The sequence below is a fragment of the Macrobrachium nipponense genome, chromosome 8, assembly GCF_015104395.2.
Source record: "Macrobrachium nipponense isolate FS-2020 chromosome 8, ASM1510439v2, whole genome shotgun sequence".
NCBI classification, from domain to species: Eukaryota; Metazoa; Arthropoda; class Malacostraca; order Decapoda; family Palaemonidae; genus Macrobrachium; species Macrobrachium nipponense.
In genome coordinates this window covers 66,164,125-66,186,714 of record NC_087203.1, presented here as the reverse complement: position 1 = coordinate 66,186,714, position 22,590 = coordinate 66,164,125, and the positions used below count along the sequence as shown (strand labels likewise).

The window sequence follows — 22,590 nt, the reverse complement described above, 5'->3', positions numbered from 1 at the left end:
AATTAAATCTTTATTCTTTTTTAAATTCTAAAATTTTTTACTTTTTTATACTTTACATTTTTTTTTTTTTTAAATACAAAATTTCAATTTCTTCACCACTTTCAACTTTCTGTTTTTTTGTAGTATCACTTAGATCTTCCTGTTTGCTTACTCCTACTAAAGACCTCTTTAAAAAATAACTATCCAAGGAAGATTGCTTCTGCCTGCTTTTGACAATGTTCCTGAAATGACTCGGGCAAACGTCATCGAACTGCGCAAGCATACAACCTGTGTAAGCCTTTTTGGGGTGTCTCTTTTCTACAAATGATTGCACTTTATGAAAAGCAACTAAAGCATCCTTAATTCCTGCCATTGTCATAGGGTCGTCCTCCTCCTCCTCGCCGCTGCTAGAGAATTCTTCTTGAACGACGTTATGTTGCATGGCCTCCAACTCCTTCAGGTCATCCGTCGTAAGCTCCTCTTGGTGCTCCTCGAGAAGGTCGTTGATGCCGTCCTCGTCGACAACCAGCCCCATGGACTTGCCGAGTGCAACGATCTCATCAAGATCTGGTTGCAAAACAGTTTCAGGATCGTCAACTGTTTCTGACTCTGCAGTACCAGCTTCGCCAACGTCGAATCCCTCGAAGTCTCGGCCGGATACAGCATCAGGCCAGAGTTTCCTCCACGAAGAATTCAAGGTTCGCCTCGAAACCTCCTGCCAAGCTTGATCGATGAGTCGGATGCATATTACAAAATCGAAATGCTCCTTCCAAAATTCACGCAAGATGAGGTTTGTGGTATCGGTGATGTCGAAACATCTCTTGAAAAGATGTTTCATATACAGCTTCTTGAAGTTCAATATCACTTGCTGATCCATGGGCTGGAGGAGAGGGGTGGTGTTAGGCGGAAGATAAAGAACCTTGATGAAAGAATACTCCGCTAAGGTATCTTCCTCAAGGCCAGGAGGGTGAGCAGGGGCATTGTCCAACAACAGCAGACATTTTAGAGGGAGGCGCTTCTCTTCCAAGAATTTCTTCACTGTTGGGCCGAAACAGATTTACCCACTCGGTGAACAAAAGTCTCTTTACCCAAACTTTTGCATTAGCCCTCCACATCACTGGAAGCTTCTCCTTTAGCATTTTGTGGGCCTTGAAGGCTCGAGGAGTCTCCGAATGATACACAAGTAGGGGCTTCACCTTGCAATCCCCACTGGCGTTGGAACAAAGTGCGAGCGTAAGCCTGTCTTTCATAGGCTTATGCCCGGGTAGCTTCTTCTCTTCCTCCGTGATGTACATCTGATGAGGCATTTTTTTCCAAAAAAGGCCAGTTTCATCACAGTTGAAGACTTGCTGAGAACTGAAGCCTTCCTTGATCATCATCTCGTCGAACGTCTTTTTAAAGGCTTTGGCCACTTTCGTGTCCGAGCTGGCCGCCTCCCCATGCCACACCACCGAATGGATGCCAGTCCGTTTACAGAATTTCTCGAACCACCATGATAAGCCTTGAAGTCTGGGGCTGGCATTGATGTCCCTTCTTCGGCCTGGGCTATCAAATCGCCAAAAATAACGCTGGCCTTGTGGGAGTTTGCCGTCTCCGTTATCGTATCGCCAGCGATTTCTTTGTCTTTTATCAAGCCAAGAAGAAGCCTTTCCATTTCATCGTGCACGTGGCTCCTCTTGCTGGACAAAATAAGTCACGCCCTTGGAAGGTGTAGCTGCTTTGGTGACATCCTTCTGCTCAAGGGGGCCGGCCAGCTAATGCCATTCTTTAAGGACAGGACTTTGATATTCATACCACTTAATAAGGTGACTTGGGACATCTCCAAACTGCATATGATTTTCGCCTCTGACCTTCGGTTTTGTGACGCCAGGGCGATTTATCCCGAAAATAACCATTTTTCAAATTTTATCTCCTCCCTTGATATTTAATATTAAGACCTGGGATTACTACCATATATATAGACCTGATGTAGACCTCCAATCAAATGAGGAGTTTTTTTTCTAAAAGTCATTTTTTTGCTCGATATAAATTTTTCATTATGGTAAAAAAATAAACCCTATAAACTAGGAAAATAAAATTTCTAAAAAAAAAGACAAAACAAAAATTGGAAAAAAGAGCTTTATTTGATTATTCTATAATGTCTTTCTGCATTATATACCAAATTCCAATGCTCTAGCTTTAAAACTAAGTGAGAAGATAGATTTTGAAGGTCAATAACTATAGTTTTGAGATACAAGCGTTCAAAGTTTTTGTTCGTATTTTTATAACGACAATGTTAATAAATAATTATTATTATGAATGCATATTTCTATTTTGTGTATTAATAAACCAAAACTATTTTATTTATCATAATTTAATCATAAATGATGTTCCCTTTGCTCATATATCGTAGCTTGGGGCACTGCGTCAGGCAAGACGGGCACTCCTTCCTACGCAACTCTCTCTCTCTCCTTCACTAACTCGGCTTATTATGGCAAATTTTCTTCTTCTGTATGTAAGCTAGATGTTTTCCTAGTATTTTCCATCTTGGCATGATGAAATTCATGCCGAAACAAAAATAAACAAAAGTAAATGCAAGAGAATGTCAAGAGGTGAAATTCGAAGTTGTACTCTCTTTTTACAAAGACAATGTTAATAAATCATGATTAATATGAATTTCATATTCCTTTTTGGGTATTAATAAACCAAAACTATGTTATTTATCATAAATTAAGATCCCTTTGCTCAAAGATCGTAGCCTGGGGGACAGTGTGACGTGTGCTTCAGGCAAGATGGGGGCGTTTACTTACTACGCAACCCTCCCTCTCTCTCTTCAATAACTACGCTAATATCGCATATATTATGATATTCTGTAATCATAATAGAGCGAATTTTCTTCGTCTTTATGTTAGCAAGATGTTTTCCTTGTCTTTTCCTCACTGGTATGATGAAATTCTTGCCGAAACATAGATAAACATGTAAAAGCAAGCGAATGTCAGAGGTGAAACTCGAACGTGTAAACTACTTGAAGTCTGTGCTCGCACTGAATCATGGTTCAACTTGATACTCCCCTCTGCGACCCACGGAATCTCTACAGATGCCATTTCTCACAATTTCTTTGACAATAATTATCAAAATTTACGATAACAGAAGAAATATGGCATTTTCTTGTATGGATGAATGTTTCAGGCTTATTGAGTTATGTTTACTAATTACCCTGTAACTACGAAAGTAAGAGGAATTTTGACGAAATATTTCGTATACGTATTCTCAATTGCCATATGAAGCTCCATGAATTTTTTCATGACTTTGCATTTTTCGCCCTATACCCCCATATATAAGGATGGTGCCTATTGTCGACGGATTTCGGCCGTATTCCTTGGCGATCACACTCAATTGCATACCAGCTTCATACTTCTTGATAATCTCCATCTTTGTCTCCAAAGAGAGCATCCTCTTCTTTCTGTGAATTTCAAGTTTCTTGGGACCCATGACTACGTATATACTGTACGTAATTATGTTATGTAGTACGTATACGTATGTAGTAAAGTTCTCACACAACACGATAAAGTATACTATAACGAAATCACTAACGAATTTACATTAATAAACGAAATTGTTAGAACGAACGAATACTGCGTGCTTATGATACCAACGATGCTGTGCAGTGACCGAAAAAGGATGCCGTACGTAGATGCATCATGGGAGGGATGCTGACCAATAGGAGAGAAGGATCTCATGGCGGTGACTAGCATCAGGAACCAATGGGAGAGCGGGAGGATGGTGGCGAGTCTACTCAGTTGGCGGTGTGTGAGTTTCAAATTTGTTATCGGTGGTCCAGGTGAACCTCGGACTTTACAGCACCAACCTTTTGTATCTTGAGCAATTTTCGTATGTAAAGCAGTAAAATGTTTCATATTTGCTTTCGTATCTCGAGTTTTTTGAAAGTTGAGCCTTCCATATCTCGAGGTACCACTGTATATACACACACACATACACAGGTACTCCTCATTTGACGACGTACTCGTTTAACAACAACTCGGAGTTACGACAACAACATGGGGAAAAAAACCATAAAATGAAAATGAAAACACTGCCAATGGTGGCGAAGAGAAAGGCTATTCAGTGCCAATAATCTAGCCTAGCCTAGGTTTTGAAAACCTTGAAATCTATGGCTAAAACAATAAATAAGGCTTTAATATACTATGTAAATAAAAGCTATACAGTTGAGCCTCTTAAAGTTGGCATTCTATAGTCTGGGAATTCCACTGGTTAGTTTGATTCAGCCGCCATTAGTTCGTTGCGCAGCCGAACTTACAACTTGAAGTTTACAACTTCAAGACAGCAAAAATTATGCCATATCCCCTTTGTTTTAGTGAGAATAATTCTTAGTAATGAAAAGAAAATGTGTGTAGTCACATATGTTTTTTATATTAACTTGAAAATAAATATATTTTTTAAATATTCCACTTAAGAAGTCTCTACCAAGTCAATCCTTTTAATCAAAACAATGAGACATTTGCCATGCACTAATTCCTTACTCTTTGTATGCTTGAAAGACTTACATGTAATACAGATTGATAATTTTTTACATAACTGTATTTACATACGTATTCGATGTCACCCATGAGATCAGATGATACTAGAGGTAAGAAATGCAAGCATAAATCTTTATCAATGCTAGAAAAAAACTTATCCCACTAGCAAATAATTTAAACGTTCACTTTCCTCAATAGATGGGGTTGTGATTTGTTTACGTTTTGTCGGCGACATTCAAATGCCCCATGATATGTGCTACCCTCTACAATAAAAATAAATGATGAAGAAACTAATAGCAATAATTGTGAAATACCAAATTTAGAGTATGAAAGTCACTGCTAAATAATGTGCAGATTCTGAGAAAAGTTTAGTACGGTATTGCCTTAGTACTGTATTGACTTACTAGTAGGCTAACTTGGGAATGTAGGCTAAATGTGTTAAATAAGGTACAATATTTTAAAGACATTTATGCATTATATGAAGTTATAAAATGATGAAGTTGAAATATATGAGTAATAAAATTTAAAAAACTAACGTTTAGGCAGTTTAAAATCACAATACAGCATAACAAATTACTCCACTAAAAAAGAATCAGTTTAAAACACGCTCATCTTGAGAAATAAAATATATATTGTTCTGCTTAAATTAGTAGCTTATGTGAATATTTAACTTGTAGTTTAAACAATCTTTGCTCATATATTACAAAATAAGCCCCTATAAACTTACCCAGATGTATGTCTATCTTTGTTTGTTCAAAAGGTGTAGCAAATTTAACATGCTTGATGGTATCCCAAGTGACAGCAGCTTCAGCTAATGAGTCAGGATCTTGTGGAATAATGCTAAGACTCAGGGATGGATCTAGATTTCCAACAAGATGAAGAATCAACTTTTGAACTTTCCTCATTAACGTCTCATCTACCTGTATTCAAGAAAACAAAGGATAAAGCATCATATTATCATTATTATATATTAAAAATAAATGGCTTATCAGTACAGCATCAGTAATTACTCAAAAAATAATAAAAAGCAGTCTCAAAAATGTTCTGTGCATGTACAGATATTAAATGGTTTACCACATGACCACTTGACATCCTATCCTATGTATATTTGAGGCCTGAAAGTTATATGAGTGTTGAAGTCTTGGACAGCTGATAGCATACATGGACATTCTGCATATCAAAAAATAAAAAAAGGCACAGCTAACCACTAATAATAAAAAGCAGTCTCAAAAATGTTCTGTGCATGTACAGATATTAAATGGTTTACCACATGACCACTTGACATCCTATCCTATGTATATTTGAGGCCTGAAAGTTATATGAGTGTTGAAGTCTTGGACAGCTGATAGCATACATGGACATTCTGCATATCAAAAAATAAAAAAAGGCACAGCTAACCACTAATTTACTAGTAAAGTTCATACTCCCACCGTAGAATGCTATTGACTTGACATCACTCATGTAAGCAGATAATGTACTTTTTACTGTCATTTTAACATTACTTACAAAACATTGACCTTAAGTTTATCTCAAATGTAACAACATAATAACTGCAATTTTAAAAAATATTGGTATGCTTTGTGGATAATACTGACTGGTAAGAGTTAAGTTTGTTTTAACCATTACTGTATTGTGAAAACTGACAACATACTGTATAGGACAGCAAGGTGACATTTCTTTAAAATTGAAAAACCATTCACTTCAAGGAATTTCAGTATTTTCTTTATTGAAGGGCTACTACAACAGAGAATTTTATGTAGGCACTAACAACCTTAAAATCAGCTAAAAAAAGATTACACTGCTTGTTAAAATTGCTAATAACTAAGCCACCTTATTTATAAATATTATAACACAAAAGTTTGTTTTAAATAAAATTTGCCACTCAATGAAAATATTAACCTGTTCATCAATGATACAACAAATGAAAATATTAAAAATTGAAAAGAAGGTTTACAAGACTGATCACTTGACCTACCTGCTTACTCTCAAGCATCTTTTTCTGATCTACTTTCCGTCGCTGTCTTGCAAAAGCCATCTTAACTGTCATAACCCTTGCATAAACCTCTGCTTGGCCTCCACTCTCTTATAAAGAAATATAATTAAGAATAATTACTAAGATTCATGTACATACCTGATTTTGTATTCAGTTTAATAAAACCTTTGGGATAAAAGTTAGTCATAACTATGTAAAAACTAGTTGGAAGATACACAAATGTATTATAGAAAGAAAGCACAAAATATCAATGGTGGAATGTTTTTGTTCTACTGATGGCGTTACAGTTGTCCCTTAAAATTTCAATCTTTCAATCTATAATTGCAGGTCATTTGCATATACCTGCAGATAACTCCCATAGTATGTAAATAAAATTTAAGTGCCCACCAAGCATATAAATACACATACATAATAGTCTACTTTATTATTAAAAAACAGTACTGTATACCTACACAAATTAACAGTAATATGTTGAACTTAAACATAAGATAACATACAGTTCGAAACTACCTAAACTGTCTGCTGCAGAGAAAAAGTTCAGGAAAGTTGGAGCTACTGAGAATGCACATAGAATTGGAAATGTAGAGGATACTAATTTATAAGTGACATGGGCCTTGAAAGTGAAAGAAATGGAAGAGGCAGCAATTGCACCATCTAAATAAATTTACAGTGAACCCCCACCCCGTAAACCCATTTAACAATTCTGCTTCATTTTGCTGCTGATTTTTGTGGAACACACTATTTGCTTGTTTGCGAGGGGAATTTCACTAATGCACAAATTTTTTCCTAGAGCTATTCATTAATACTGTATTTTCCTTTTATTATCATGACTAAATACATTTTTGATAATAGAATTATGATACTTATTTTTTAATATTAATATTAAAACAGCAAAATATCAACAGTAAAATGCTAAATTAAAATCCCACATCACAAAACAGCTTACCAATGTACATAAACAAGTCATTTATCTTTCTTTTTTTTTCATAAGGGTAGGTAATTGCAAGATGCATTTGAAATTATATTACTGTAGCATAAAGTGTTTTTGTATGATAAAAGAAATATTTGCTAATTATCATTTTCCAGTCTGGAGAGAGAGAGAGAGAGAGAGAGAGAGAGAGAGAGAGACTTCACAGGCACTTACACTGGCTGGGATGAGAGGAGAATATTGGGTTGGATGAGAGGAGAATATTGGGTTTTGTATTTTAAATATGATTTTGGTGATCAGGGATGAAACATTAACAGTGATAAAATATTTTCTTATGTATTGTTATGTGTGTGATAGTCAACTAGGCCTGTAATGAAATATGGTACAATAAATCAAGCAAAAAAAAAAAAAATGGCAACAGTACTGCCATCAGCTGCCGCGAAATTCCTGGATTTGTGTTTATTTTCATTTTTTTTTTTTTTTATGTTTATGGTACAGTGCAGGCAGCCCCCGGTTATCGGTGGGGGTTCTGTTCTAGAGGGGGTGCTGATAAATGAAAACTGCCATTAAGGGGATCGGCTGCCTAAAAAACCACAAAAAATATGAAACATATTCGATTTGCTGAAAAAACTTCTATGGCTTCGTAGAGCATTCAAGAATGTGTCCACGAAGTATTATGCTAAAATTAGCCTTACTTTTCTAGTTATGGCCTGAAATGTAACAATAACTTTATACCCACAAAACACCAGTAGCGCAAACGATTTAGTCTGGTATAGTTTTTGTGATATATGTTACGAAAACTTCCTTTGAAATGAAATATATAATGTCAATAATAGCCTAATTGGCACCTTCTTAGTTATTCCTAGACAAGACAAAGCACGCATCATGAGTCATGAGGCTCAGCGTGTGGCCACTGGCCAACAGTTGCCTATAAAACTTGCACGTTATAAGTCGCATTTTTTCACGCTCGCTAGCCTTGACTGAACTCTGTGTTTTCTGCGGTGTTTTTAGTTTTTCACCATGCCTAAAAGGTCCAAGACTTCACTTCATGCCTCTAGAATGCGGAAAAGCCAATTGGATATGCCCATCAAAGAAGTAGAACAGAGAATTCAAGAAACTAGTGCCATACAGGGGAATGAAGCGACGACGAAAGAGAGAGGCCGCGCAGCAAATGGCGCACGCTATGATCTCTGCTGACCAGAGACCAACCACATCCACCCCTAATCGTCTCTTTATTCGTTCATCACTGCTAAAGGGCAACGATATTTTAGAAGAAGAAAGCAGTAGATCGGAGGCTGATATCAATGATAGTGAAAAAGGGGAAGATTCTTGGTGCTATTTTCAGCGCAGCATAGCAATGGATAAAGAAAGAGAGAAAATAGAGTTCAAGAGATCTTCAACAGTTATCAATTTAGATGCAGAGAGTGAAAGGAAAATAAAGGCTGTGTATGAAGCACTGTCTGAGAAAGAATTGCTTGAACGCTGCGTTCGCGGTCTTACACAAAACGCAAATGAAAATTTTCATTAAAAAATTTGGAACAGAGCACACAAGACTAAGTTTGCTGGAGCACAAAGAGTAAAGTTTGTAGCACAAACAACTGTTCTTGACCATAACTTTGAATACAGAAACGTAACACTCTTCCAAGAATTTGGCATATCTTCTGCTCTTCAACGAAGCCTAGAACTTCAAGATAAAGAAAGAAGATTGAGTGCCAGAAAGAAGAAATTCCCAGAAAGAAAGAAAATACACAAGAAAATTCAAGAATATGAAGCTGGAGGATTTTAAATAACCACATAACCTGGCAAAAATGAGTAGTGTAGGCAACTATGATACCCTAGAGTAATACCTTATGACAAGATCAGACAAGGGGGGACCAGGAGCCTAAAATTTATAATAATGTGTCTTAGGCACAAAGATAATCAATTAATTACTATTTCTATTCATAATAATTTTGCATTATTACTCAAAATAAAAACTAAAACCATAAAATTAATGGCAACACAGTCTTTTAACTTTTTTTATATACCTAAAACTTTGAAGGCCCGTTTCTCAAAACGTAAGTTTTTCACCTTCAAAATGTATCTCCTCCCTTAGTATTGGACCAATCTAAATGAAATTTCATATATAATATGGGGAAACATGGTAGATTAACCCTCTTACGCCGATTGGACGTATTAAACGTCATGTCAAAATGTCTCCCATATGCCGATTGGACGTATCATACGTCGGCTCAAAAAAGTTTTAAAAATTTGCGGAAAAATACTTATAGGCCTACCAGCCGAAAACTTTTGTATCACGCGCCTTGGGGGATGCTGGGAGTTCAGGGATCAAGGCGTTGTTTTGTTTACAATCGCTACGCAGGCGCGCAAGCGCGAATTTCTTTCTTATCGAACTAAAAAGTATCAGTGACACATCTCGGAAATTATTTCGTCACTTTGACATAATTTTTGCACCATTTTAAATTATCCTTTACATGAAGTATTATATATGAAAATGTGCGCAATTTCATGTAAAAATACAACAAAAAAATACTCATGATTGTAGCTTTTCATCAGTTTCAAGTTTTTGAAAAATATTTTCATATAAATACGATAAGTGCAAAAATTTAAACCTTCGGTCAACTTTGACTCTACAGAAATGGTCGAGAAACGCAATTGTAAGCTAAAATTCTTATATTATAATAATATTCAATCATTTGCCTTCATTTTGAAACAAATTGGACGTCTCTAGCACAATATTTCGATTTATGGTTAATTTATGAAAAAAACGTTTTCCTCACGTTCGTGCTATAACTCTTCCGATAATTTTTCGTGCAATTGTCCTAATGTTTGCACCCTTTTAAATTTGCCGTTACATAAAGTTTTATATATGGAAAGGTGCGCAATTTCATGCACAATACAACAAAAATCAACCCATGGTTGTAGCTTTTATCAGTTTCGAAATATTTTCATATAAATAACGTTAAGTGCAAAAATTTCAACTTTCGGTCAACTTTGACTCTACCGAAATGGTCGAAAACGCAATTGTAAGCTAAAACTCTTATATTCTAGTAATATTCAATCATTACCTTCATTTTGCAACGACTTGGAAGTCTCTAGCACAATATTTTGATTTATGGTGAATTTATGGAAAAAAAAAAAAAAAAAAAAAAAAACATTTTCCTTACGTCCGCCCGGTAACTCTTCCGAAAAAAATCAGAATTTTTTTTGTGCGATTGTCGAAATGTTTGCACCATTTAAAATTAGCTGTTACATAAAGTTTTACATATGAAAATGTGCACAATTTCATGTAGAATACAACTAAAAATGATTGAAGGTTGTAGCTTTTCTCTTTTTTCGAAATATTTGCATATAATTCACGATAAATAGAATTTAAAACCACGTTCGGTCATATTTGACTCTACCGAAATAGTTGAAAAACGCAATTGTAATCTAAAAACTCTTTACGGCCCAGTAATTATTCCTGTCATTTTTCTTCGATTTTGAAACAAATTTGAAGTCTCTAAAACAATATTGTGATTTATGGTGAATTTTTGAAAAATATATTTACCTTCACTCCGCGCGCCGATTCGCGGCCGCAAGTCTCCGAAATATGTACATCGCATTATCCTAATATTTGCTCCTTTTCATATTAGCCTTTTTATAGAGTTTCATATATCAAAATGTGCACAAATTCATGAAGAATACAATAAAAAATAATTGAAGGTTGTAGCTTTTTCCATCTCCGAAATATGTGCATATAAAAAAAAATATATATAAAAATTTCGGCATTCGGTCAAATTTAACTCGTCCAAAATGGTCTAAATCTGCAATTCTAATCTAAAACTCTTACAGTATCGTAATATTCAATCATTTGTCTTAATTTTGAAACAAAATGGAAGTCTCTAGAACAATATTTAGAATTACGGTGAATTTTTGAAAATAATATTTTTTTACGTCCGCGCGTTACGAATTCGTACATCATTTTGTGATAATATTTTTCCGGTGTTGCTTTTATTGTTTTACTATGTATTATATATCAAAAGGATTGCAATTTAGTGTACAATACAACGAAAAAAAAATTAACTCATTAGCTTTGACAGATTTTTGCACAGCGTGATTTGAATACAATTATCTAAGAATTTTTTTTTTCGCTACCATATATCGCATTATTTACATATGATAATTATATTATTTTTCATTTCTGATGATTCCATACTAAACTTCAAGCAATGACAAAAAAATGAGCCAAAAATGAACTCTTAATCTTCAAAACTAAGCGCGCTGTGATTTTTTGAAAAAATTATTTTTTCCGCTTCCGCGCTCACTCCAAACCGGCGCCAGCATACAGGAGAGGTTTTGATTTTTAGGGCTTCGGCGTAAGAGGGTTAAAAAAAAAGCTGGGGATTTTTAATATTTTGAGTTTCTGATTTTTGGCAATTTTTTTCCTGTAAATTTTCCGGGAAAATTTCATAAAAAAACATATTCATATCTTGAAAAATAATTGAAAAATAAAAAATCCCTGGCTTTATATCGAAGGTCTATATGTGTTTTATATGTGGTTCAAAAATCATCCCTTAAAACCAAAAAGCAAAGAAGGAGATGCATTTTGAAAATGGCCATTTTTGGCCGAAAAATGCTCTGGCGTCACAAAACCTAAGGTCACTGAACAAAAATTTTTTCCCCAGAAGTTCCACACAATATCCTTTAACAAACCCCCTATATATCAACAACCTGTCGTTAAAAAAGTCGGAAACCGGCCGATCCCCTTAACCGAAACTCAGCATTATGGCGCCATTAACCGGTTATCAACGCCATACACACCATTATGTCACTTGTAGGTATGTTATGGTGCCATAAGGTCTTATGGCGCCAATAAACAGAACTCAGCCTGTTATGGCAACATAAATCGTTGATTTTATGGCGCTAGACGAGCGCCATAAAACCGGATCGCCGATAACCGGGGACTGCCTGTAATTGATATCATTTTCATTAAAAGGATATGTACAGTACAGTACTGACATACAAGAAAGAGAGAAAAGTTCTTTCCTATTTTCAATTTCCCCCTTCATCAGATCTGCAAACAACAGTATATTAGCTAACAATTCCTCTTCATTTCCCTGATATTGCTCCTGCACAGAACTATATTTCGTGAATGAATACTACATTTATGATTAAAAATTATTTCCTGCACTGATTAAATTACTGTATTATAATAATGTAGAAATACAGCAAAATGCAGTGATCTAAGGGTATTTTTGTCTTTTGAAAAATGTTCATCACAATGTTTACGTTCTAAAAATCAGCTAATCGATGCTTATTACTGAAATAATTATTTACGAAAATAATTGAGTTGCTAAAGGAAATGAATTTATTAATGTAATTATTTCTAATTTTGTACATAAAAGTTTATGCTACAGCAATTCATATTTTCTTGAAAACAAGAGAGATAGAAAGAGAAAGATTACATAGTCAAAGAGATTTTTTGCAATGAGAATGCTGGCACAAGAATTTTTTAACAAATTTAAGGAAGATGGTGAGCACTAACCACAAAATGACAAACTAAAAACTCACTGTACTATAAATAATTTATTTTTATCATGAATGTATTTGTACGTAATCACGAAAATAATTACGTACAAACATAGCATTCTCTTTGGTAGTCGTGTCCTGTTGTTCTAAACTACGCATGTATTTTAGATAAGCTCTGTACAATGGTAGTATCCTAAAATACATACCTTTATGTACAGTATATATAATTTCAAAATCATCTTACAACACAGGAAAATATCAATACTATACATAAAATTTACTCCAAGTGGATTATAGTAGGAGCGGAACGATGCCATAGGCCAATGAAAACGTGTCTGAATGACTGGATGCTTAATAGTAAAAATTGTAGGCTGGTACTTAATTTTGCAACACCATTTTGAAATTATATTAGGATGTTCTGGGATGCTAGTCTGCAGTATACTTTTGTTAGAACTGTCAATTTTGGCGATATACTGTTAAAATAGGCAGTTACAAGTGTGTCAGGGGTGTATATAGCCTACTTAAGTAACAGTAGTCAGAGAGTACTGTAATGTAAGGTTACTTTGGGTGTTTTGGGATGATGGTTTGAAATGTATTTTTGTTTGAAATTATATCAAATTTTTTTAGTATGATGATAATTTAATTTATGTTTTTGTTTAACTATCAAATTAACCAGTGAAATATTAAAATAGGCAATTATAAGCATTTTTAGAGGAGATTTTTGCATTATGGTGGTAGGTTCTGGAACCTATTCCCATGTATAAGACTGTATATACTTTTTTTGATAGCGTAGCCACTGTTCTTACTCAAAGGAGTTACACTCTTATGGTCACCCCAGGCCTCCATAAGACTGACCAACTTATGACAAAAAATTCCTTTATAGTTGTTCTTGACCCTAGCATAATGCTTGTTGGCACAGTGATAGAATATAAAGGACTCAAGACAGGAGGGCTCTATCTCCTCTCTTACAATGACTACCTAGGTTCTATATTTCACTCGCACAGATGTGGCAACAGCTTATTTCTGCCAAGAGTTCACTAGCCCCCAGGTTGTGCTCCAGAAATCATGTTCAACTAGGCATTTTTCACCCTCTTAACAAGAGTTAAGGTAAGTACTTGGTCTTAAGACCCTATGAAAAATTTTAGTTTCCTAAAATTTTAAACTGTAGGCTTCAATCTAAATTGGGAGCCAGTTAACCTCTTGCATGGTGAGAAGTAGGGAGTACATCGCTAGGCTACGCTGTAATTGCCATGATAATTTTCTTATTTAACAAAGTGAGCATTAGCATTAAGGCAATGATATTAGACAATTTTGTTATTGAACCTTATTATAGGCAGTTCCCAGTTATCGGTGATCCAGTTTAATGGGGCTTGTCTAGCGATGACAATTACACTGGATTTGCGGGGCATCCACTTAACGGTGGTGGTTGGTGGTTGGTGGTTGGTGGTGGTTGGTGGTTGGTGGTGGGTGGTGGTGGTGGTGGTTGGGTGGTGGTGGTGGTGGTGGTGGTGGTGGTGGTGGTGGGTGGTGGTTGGTGGGTGGGTGGTTGTGGTGGGTGGTGGTGGTGGTGATGGTGGGTAGTGGGTGGTTGTGGTGGGTGGTGGTGGTGGTGATGGTGGGTGGTTGTGGTGGTGGTGGTGATGGTGGGTAGTGGGTGGTGGGTAGTGGGTGGTGGTGGTGGGTGGTAAGTGGTGGTGGTGGGTGACAGGTAATGTGACAGGAGGGGAGGGAGTCTCTCTCTCTCTCTCTCTCTCTCTCTCTCTCTCTCTCTCTCTCTCTCTCTCTCTCTCTCTCTCTTTACAGAGATGAGTTTTTTATGGTACATGTATGTATAATGTTTATTAATATTTTCAAATAATAATAATACTATAACTGTAATTACAAAAATCATATGATAGTATTCTAAAGAAATACTACAATAACCTTTCCATTTCACTCTTTCAAATACCGATAACTCTCTCTCTCTCTCTCTCTCTCTCTCTCTCTCTCTCTCTCTCTTACTGAGATGAGAGAATTTCTATGGTACATGTGTATATGTTTATTAATATTTTCACAATAATAATAATAACAATATTAATAATATAACTATGTAATTTAAAAATTCATATGTGATAGTATTTTAAAGAAATACAATAATCTATCCATTTCACTCTTTTAAATAAGGATCTCTCTCTCTCTCTCTCTCTCTCTCTCTCTCTCTCTCTCTCTCTCTCTCTCTCTCTCTCTCTCTCTCTCGCCACATGAGATACGCATGTCATAGTGATAACTCTCGCCCTCTGTTTGGCATGGCAGTTTATGTATACAGTATATCTTTCAGGGCATTACTACATTTTATGGTGAAATAATAAATACAGTACTAGTTTTCAAATAATATTAAATTTAAGGAGATTAAACATTAACATCTCTCTCCCTCTCTATCTCACTTACGTATGTTTATTTGTTTTGTGATATAAATAAATGATGTACCTTATACCTAATTTTCAAATATTGATGATTAATAAAAAAAAATAGCGATTCCCAGTCTTTTTATCCACTTGGAGGAAGGATGGTGGGGGAGTAACTGACAGTATGATATATGTATTAGCGGAGGGGAAGGAACCGCAGTCTAGGAGTTATTCTCTCTCTCTCTCTCTCTCTCTCTCTCTCTCTCTCTCTCTCTCTCTCTCACACTGTGTGTGTGTGTTATTAGCTGTAGGTACATATTTTTAATGGTAAAATGTTTAAGATGACTTTGAAATGATATTAATGATATAACCTCAAAGATTAATACAGTAATAGGTTAGTAATTTTAGGTGTATTTGAAGTAGGATGTTATTTAAAGTATACATTTGGTATCTGAACTTTCAAGTAGGCCACTTATAAGCATTTTTAGTGGTGGTTCTAACTACTTGCGGGTTTTAACTATTCACGGGGGTGTCTGGTACACATCCCCCGCGAACATGAGGGAACACTGTCATTCTCTATTTTAAAGTGGTTTGGTGATAATTTTCATTGAATAGCCCCAACTTTGGGGGAGATGAAGATAACCCATCCCCCAACACTACTAACTTCCTCACAATGCTCCCTAACATTAAAATATGCATGATCAATTTGCTTTTTTTCTTAAGGCCTTTTAACATCATTTGAATCTCTGTAGTGTTGTGTCAATTTGGGCAAAAAAACAGAATTATGAGAATAGATAGCAAAACCATAGCAACAGATTGTTGACAGTGGGAAGAGAATGCTGAACTACAAAGAAAAAAACAGTATACATGTCATGTTTGCAAACTGAGCAAGAACTGGCCTTAAATGAGTAAAACCTGTGCTCTTGGCCAGAATGGGGAAAATGGGCCACTTTAATGAAATTGAGATTCTGAACAGATGTAACTACAAAATGCTCAACTTCATTTCTGCTATTGTGATATATCAAAGTAAAAGATTTTTGGAGTTCAGAAACTAACAAACTGTGTGTGAGAGAGAGAGAGAGAGAGAGAGAGAGAGAGAGAGAGAGAGAGAGAGAGAGAGAGAGAGAGAGAGAGAATTACTTTGCGATATGGATGGTGGACACATCTGTGACAAGGCAGACTGAAAAGGACCACACTAAGGGCATTTCTGAGGATCTGGACGATGTGCAAACTAAGGCAGAAAGTGCATATGATGGAAGGAAAAAGACAACTTACCTGAAGTAATCTCATCAAAAGAAAACCTGGTGTGAAAATGTAAGGAATAATACTGATGATAACAATGATGTGCAAAGCCTACGTTTCTCATGGCTGCAGAGACATGGAAACTTGAAAAAAAAATTTTTTTAAATAAATAAATAAAACAGAACATTGGGAAATGGGTTGTTTAGATGCTTTGGCAGTGGAAAGGCACCTACTAATGAAAAATCTTAGAAGTAATGAATATGAACCCTAACTGGAACTTGATGGAAATTAAGGAAAGAAGTATGTGAGCCATTAGTGCAAAAGGGACTCAAAAGATATCTCATCTCTGAAAGGAAAGCCATATGTAAAAACATTAATAATGATGATAATTAAATAGTTCTTCAAACCAAACCTTTTCTCTAAATTCTACCCCAAAAAGACCTGCTCACAATATACTGTAGATAGTAGCTTCCCATTCTGGGACTGCTAACGCAGAGTACAGCAACATGTTAAAGTTGATCGCAGTATATTAAAACATATTCAAAAGGAAACACACTTCCTCCAAGTCTGTTCCATGATAAAAATTCTAATTTCAATACTACATTCTACAAGGTAAACAATAATATTGTTTTCTCAACCTACCTTCCTCTGACATCTGAATGGCACTTTCTGTATTGCACAGAAATGTTAAAAGGTTATAAAAAGAAAATACTTGCATAATTGACCCTTACCTTGAGAGCGTAAATATGGAAGAAGCAAAGGCATAACAGATGGAAAGTATTTCTGGAGGATATCTTTTGGTAGCAACTGGGACCAATTTTGTAGAGCTTTGACACAGATTTCAGCCAGGGGCAAGTAACTTACACCCAGTCGTAACGCCATCTATATAAATGAAAGATTTTATCAACAATCTGACAGCAGACTATAATGCATTATTCTTTGTTTCTCCTTTCCCTGCTTACCATCATTAAATACACATATTGGTGTCAAAATGTGAATATATACTGAATTTTTAAGAGTAAAGTGTGACCTAAGTATCAATGACTACTAATTTTCCTTTAATTCAAAACAGCTGTTAAATTTGGAGACAATTTTAACCAATTTGTATTTTTCATAGCTAACAAACATGAGGTCTTAACAATAGGATAATTTTCCAAGCGCCAGCTGGTAACCAGTTAAACAATCAAAGATGGTAAAGAATGGAATATGGGAGATCTGGCATTTAGTCATGAAAAGATGAAAACACAGTAATTAGTGAATCTTGCTCTATGATAAAATTCCCGATTTAGTTAATTTTCTGGGATATACGTAGTATTTGGGCTCCACAAAAAAGTAAGTTTGTAGAACGGTGTAACCACTATCACATTGTGTAAAAATAGTATGTACGAACGAGACTGTAGGTTTGGTGACGTCATGGTGGTCACACGTATTTTTTTCGTGAATGAATGTACTACATTTATGATCAAAAATAGTTACTGTACTTCTTACAGTAGGATACTGTAATATTAACCCTCTTACGCTGACTGGACGTATTTTACGTCGACATTTTTTGTCTCCCGTGTGCCGATTGGACGTATTTTACATCGACTTACAAAAGTTTTTTTTAAAATTTGCGGAAAAATACTTATAGGCCTACCAGCCTAAAATTTTTGAATCACGTGCCTTGGGGGATGCTGGGAGTTCACGGATCAAGGTGTTGTTTTGTTTACAATCGTTACGCAGGCGCGCAAGCGCGAATTTCTTTCTTGCCGCACTAAAAAGTATCTATGACACATCTCGGAAATTATTTTGTCACTTTGACATAATTTTTGTACCATTGTAAATTAGCCGTTACATGAAGTATTATATATGAAAATGTGCGCATTTTTATGTAGAATACAACAATAAAATACTCATGATTGTAGCTTTTATTAGTTTTGAGATATATTCATATAAATAACGATAATTGCCAAAATTTCAACCTTTGGTCAACTTTGACTCTACCAAAATGGTCGAAAAACGCAATTGTAAGCTAAAACTCTTATATTTTAGTAATATTCAATCATTTACCTTAATTTTGCAACTAATTGGAAGTCTCTAGCACAATATTTCGATTTATGGTGAATTTATGAAAAAACTTTTTCCTTACGTCTGTGCGGTAACTTCCGAAAAAATCATACATGCGATTGTGGTAATGTTTGCACCATTTTAAAATTAGCCGTTATATAAAGTTTTATATATGGAAATGTGCGCAATTTCATGCACAATACAACTAAAAACCTCCCATGGTTGTAGCTTATATCAGTTTTGAGATATTTTCATATAAATAACGATAATTGCCAAAATTTCAACCTTCGGTCAACTTTGACTCTACCGAAATGGTCGAAAAATGCAATTGTAAGCTAAAACGCTTATATTCTAGTAATATTCAAGCATTTACCTTCATTTTGCAACAAATTGGAAGTCTCTAGCACAATATTTCGATTCATGGTGAATTTATGAAAAAAATAACATTTTCTTTACGTCCGCGCGGTAACTCTTCCGAAAAAATCATACGTGCGATTGTGGTAATGTTTGCACCATTTTAAATTAGCCGTTACATAAAGTTTTATATATGTAAATGTGCGCAATTTCATGTAGAATACAAAATAATTGAAGGTTGTAGCTTTTCTCATTTTTGGAATATTTGCATATAAATCACGATAAATAGAAAAAAAACCACGTTCGGCCAACTTTGACTCTACCAAAATGGTCGAAAAACGCAATTGTAAGCTAAAACTCTTACAGTCTAGTAATATTCAGTCATTTATCTTCATCTTGAAACAAATTCGAAGTCTCTAGCAAAATATTTAGATTTATGGTGTATTTAAAAGAAAATCTTTCCTTCCCTCCGCAAGCGGATACTCCGCCACAAATCTCCGAAATGCGTACATCACATTCTCGGAATATTTGCTCCGTTTCATATTAGGCATTTCATAGAGTTTTATATATGAAAATGTGCGCAATTTCATGTAGAATTAAACGAAAAATATTTGAAGGTTGTAGCTTTTCTTATTTTTGAGATAATTGCATATAAAAAATATATATATAAAAAATTTGACATTCGGTCAACTTTAACTCGTCAGATATGGTCGAAAACTGCAATTGTAAGCTAATACTCTTACAGTATAGTAATATTCGATCATTTTTCTTCATTTTGAAAGAAATTGGAAGTCTCTAGGACAATATTTAGATTTATGGTGAATTTTTGAAAAAAATATTTGTTTACGTCCGCGCGTTACGAATTCATGCATTATTTTGTGATAATATTTTCTCTGTGTTGCTTTTGTCGTTTTACAATGTGTTATATACCAAAATGATTGGAATTTAGTGTACATTACAACGAAAAAAAGTAACTTGTTACCTTTAACCGTTTTGCGCACAGCGTGATTTGAATACAATTATATATGAAATTTCGTTTTTGCGCTATCATATATCGCATTATTTATATATGTTAATGATAATTTTTTTCATTTCTGATGGTTGCATACTAAACTTCAGCCACTTTGGCATAAGAGGGTTAATGTAATCACATCAAAATAAAGTAAATAGTGCATACTGTAAACTTGTAAAGTGTATTTTTGTCTTTTGAAAAATGCATTCCCCAAGGAATTATTCCTTGAAGAGGCTTTTTATTATGAAGATAGGCCAATAATATATAAGGTAAAAATGGTTTTATTACATTTACACTTCGTCGCCGATCGCAAACAACAATACATAATCTATGACAATTATGTTTGTATGACTGCAGTGTTCAGAGAAGTTGATTCCGTTATACCAAAACAATAATGAAGTTCGAATTGAAAATTAATGTTTTCCTAAATGTTATTACTACTGTAATTACACTACTACCATTAACATTTCTAAAATGTTAAGAATGACAAAGGTCGCTGTGAAGTGTAACTCAATGTTTACATTTCTGCTGGCCACTCAACTACAAGTTGATGTCAATGATGTGGAATTATTCCATGAATAGGCTATATAGTATGAAGATATGCCAATAATATATAAGGTGAGAATGGTTTTATTACCTTTATTGTCAGGTAATATCATAATGTGAATCTGTTCATGCATTTGCTGGTTGTTGGAACCAGAGGAGGCTTAGCCTACAACAGACAAGCCTGTGATGCTGTGATTCATACCAGCGATATAGACTGAGAAGTGGTTCAAAGAAAAGCCCGAGATTAACTGAATCCGTGATTGCTGATCCGCAACTAAGCGAGGCCCCACTGTGTGTGTGTATATATATATATATATATATATATATATATATATATATATATATATATATATATATATATATATATATACAGTAAGTCCTCGGGTTACGCCGGTCTCGACTTACGATGTTTCGTGGTTACGAACGCGCCCCCATAAAATATAAAAAATAATATTTTGCGTCATTCCAGTCTTACGCGGTTTAGCGTCGTAAGCGACGTAAACAAACGCGAACTAGTTCCGGGCGCACGGCGGAAGAATACGCTTTGTGGGGGAGAGGACGGCGTCGCTTCGCTACGCTCATTCCTCGTCCCCATACGCCATTTTGGTTGTTTACACTGCCTCTCTCTCCCTCGTGTTGTATCGTTTTTGTAACTTTTTGCTCTTTGTTATGGCTCCCAAGCGCAAGGCGGACTCTTCTGATGGTAGTGCATCGAAGAAAAGAAAGGCCATCACCATGGAAATTAAAGTGGACATTATAAAGCGATCTGAGAAGGGAGAAACGCCAACAAACATTGGCCGCTCGCTTGGCCTTAGCCGTTCGACGGTTGCTACCATTATCAAAGATAAAGAGACGCAGTCGTTGAACATGTGAAAGGATCTGCTCCTATGAAAGCGACAGTGATAACTAAGCAGCGTAGTGGTCTAATAATTGAAATGGAAAGGTTATTGGTGCTTTGGTTGGAAGACCAAAATCAACGGCGTATCCCAGTCAGCCTTCTGAATGTTCTGCTAACCCAGACTCACCTGCCCCAGTATCTCCAGCACCTTCTGTAGGTTCTGCCTCACCTAAAGACTCACCTGCCCCAGCATCTCCAGTAGTATGTTCTGCCTCACCTCAAGAATCACCTGCCTCAGCATCTCCAGTAGTATGTTCTGCCTCACCTCAAGAATCACCTGCCTCAGCATCTCCAGCATCTTCTGGAGGTTCTTTTTTTTTTCTCTTCACTAACCTACCCCCAGTCTCTCCAGCACCGCAGCTTCCTCTCCAGTGTGCAAGCCAATCAAATTATAAAGGTAAGAAATTGTTCTCTCGTTGTTTATTGATAGGTATTACATGAAAATCATGTGGTATTTTTTAAGTTCCGACTTACGCTGAAAAAAAAAAAATCGTGTTACGACGCATCTTAAGAACGGATCAACGTCGTAACTCGGAGGACCCCCTGTATATATATATATATATATATATATATATATATACGAAAAATGACAATTTGTCCAAAATTGCATTTTTCCTAATTATACAAACCTGAGGTCCTTTTTACAATAGGAAGGTACTAGCGGCAGCTGGATAGGTCGTAAGCTTTCGAACAAGGGGTTCGGTAGTTAACTGCTTGTCCGACAGGCGCGCGCAGCGCGACTGGTAGGTAAACAAATCACTTTTGCTTTTGGCCCAAGCAAAAACTGCAGAGTGAGGGGTGGCATGAGGTGGGGCTATGTGTAAAAGGACCTCAGGTTTTGTATAGTTAGGAAAAATGCAATTTTGGACAAATTGTCATTTGTTCCGACACGGCATACAAACCTTCGGTCCTTTTTCCAATAGGAAGACTCACTTCTTGTGGGAGGAATCTGAGTCTTTTGTGAACAGACTGGTGTTCGCCCAACCTTGGAATGCCTCCCTGGTCGTAAGAGCGAGGGAGGGATCCAAGCCTGCTGTCCGATTGATCGGGGTGTGCACCGCAGGATCAATGGTCAGACCTCTGGACCTCCAAGTACTAAGAGAGAGGCAGCGTATCTCTTCGTACCAGCAAACAAGAACAAGTTCCTATTTGCAAGAGGCAACATAACGTTATGGTTTGT

At 35.8% G+C, this 22,590-nt stretch overlaps 1 protein-coding gene across 1 annotated transcript in view; it reads right to left on the bottom strand.

Annotated features, from left to right (window-relative positions):
- The window catches only part of LOC135222815 (DNA-dependent protein kinase catalytic subunit-like), a 763,170-nt gene that overhangs the window by 513,093 nt on the left and 227,487 nt on the right, over positions 1-22,590 (bottom strand). Inside the window, exons 15-17 of the mRNA XM_064261121.1 lie at positions 17,286-17,436; positions 6,472-6,578; positions 5,224-5,416 (exon numbers count right to left, since the gene is read on the bottom strand). Coding sequence (XP_064117191.1) covers positions 5,224-5,416; positions 6,472-6,578; positions 17,286-17,436 — 451 coding nt within the window. The remainder of the gene's footprint in view (positions 1-5,223; positions 5,417-6,471; positions 6,579-17,285; positions 17,437-22,590) is intronic.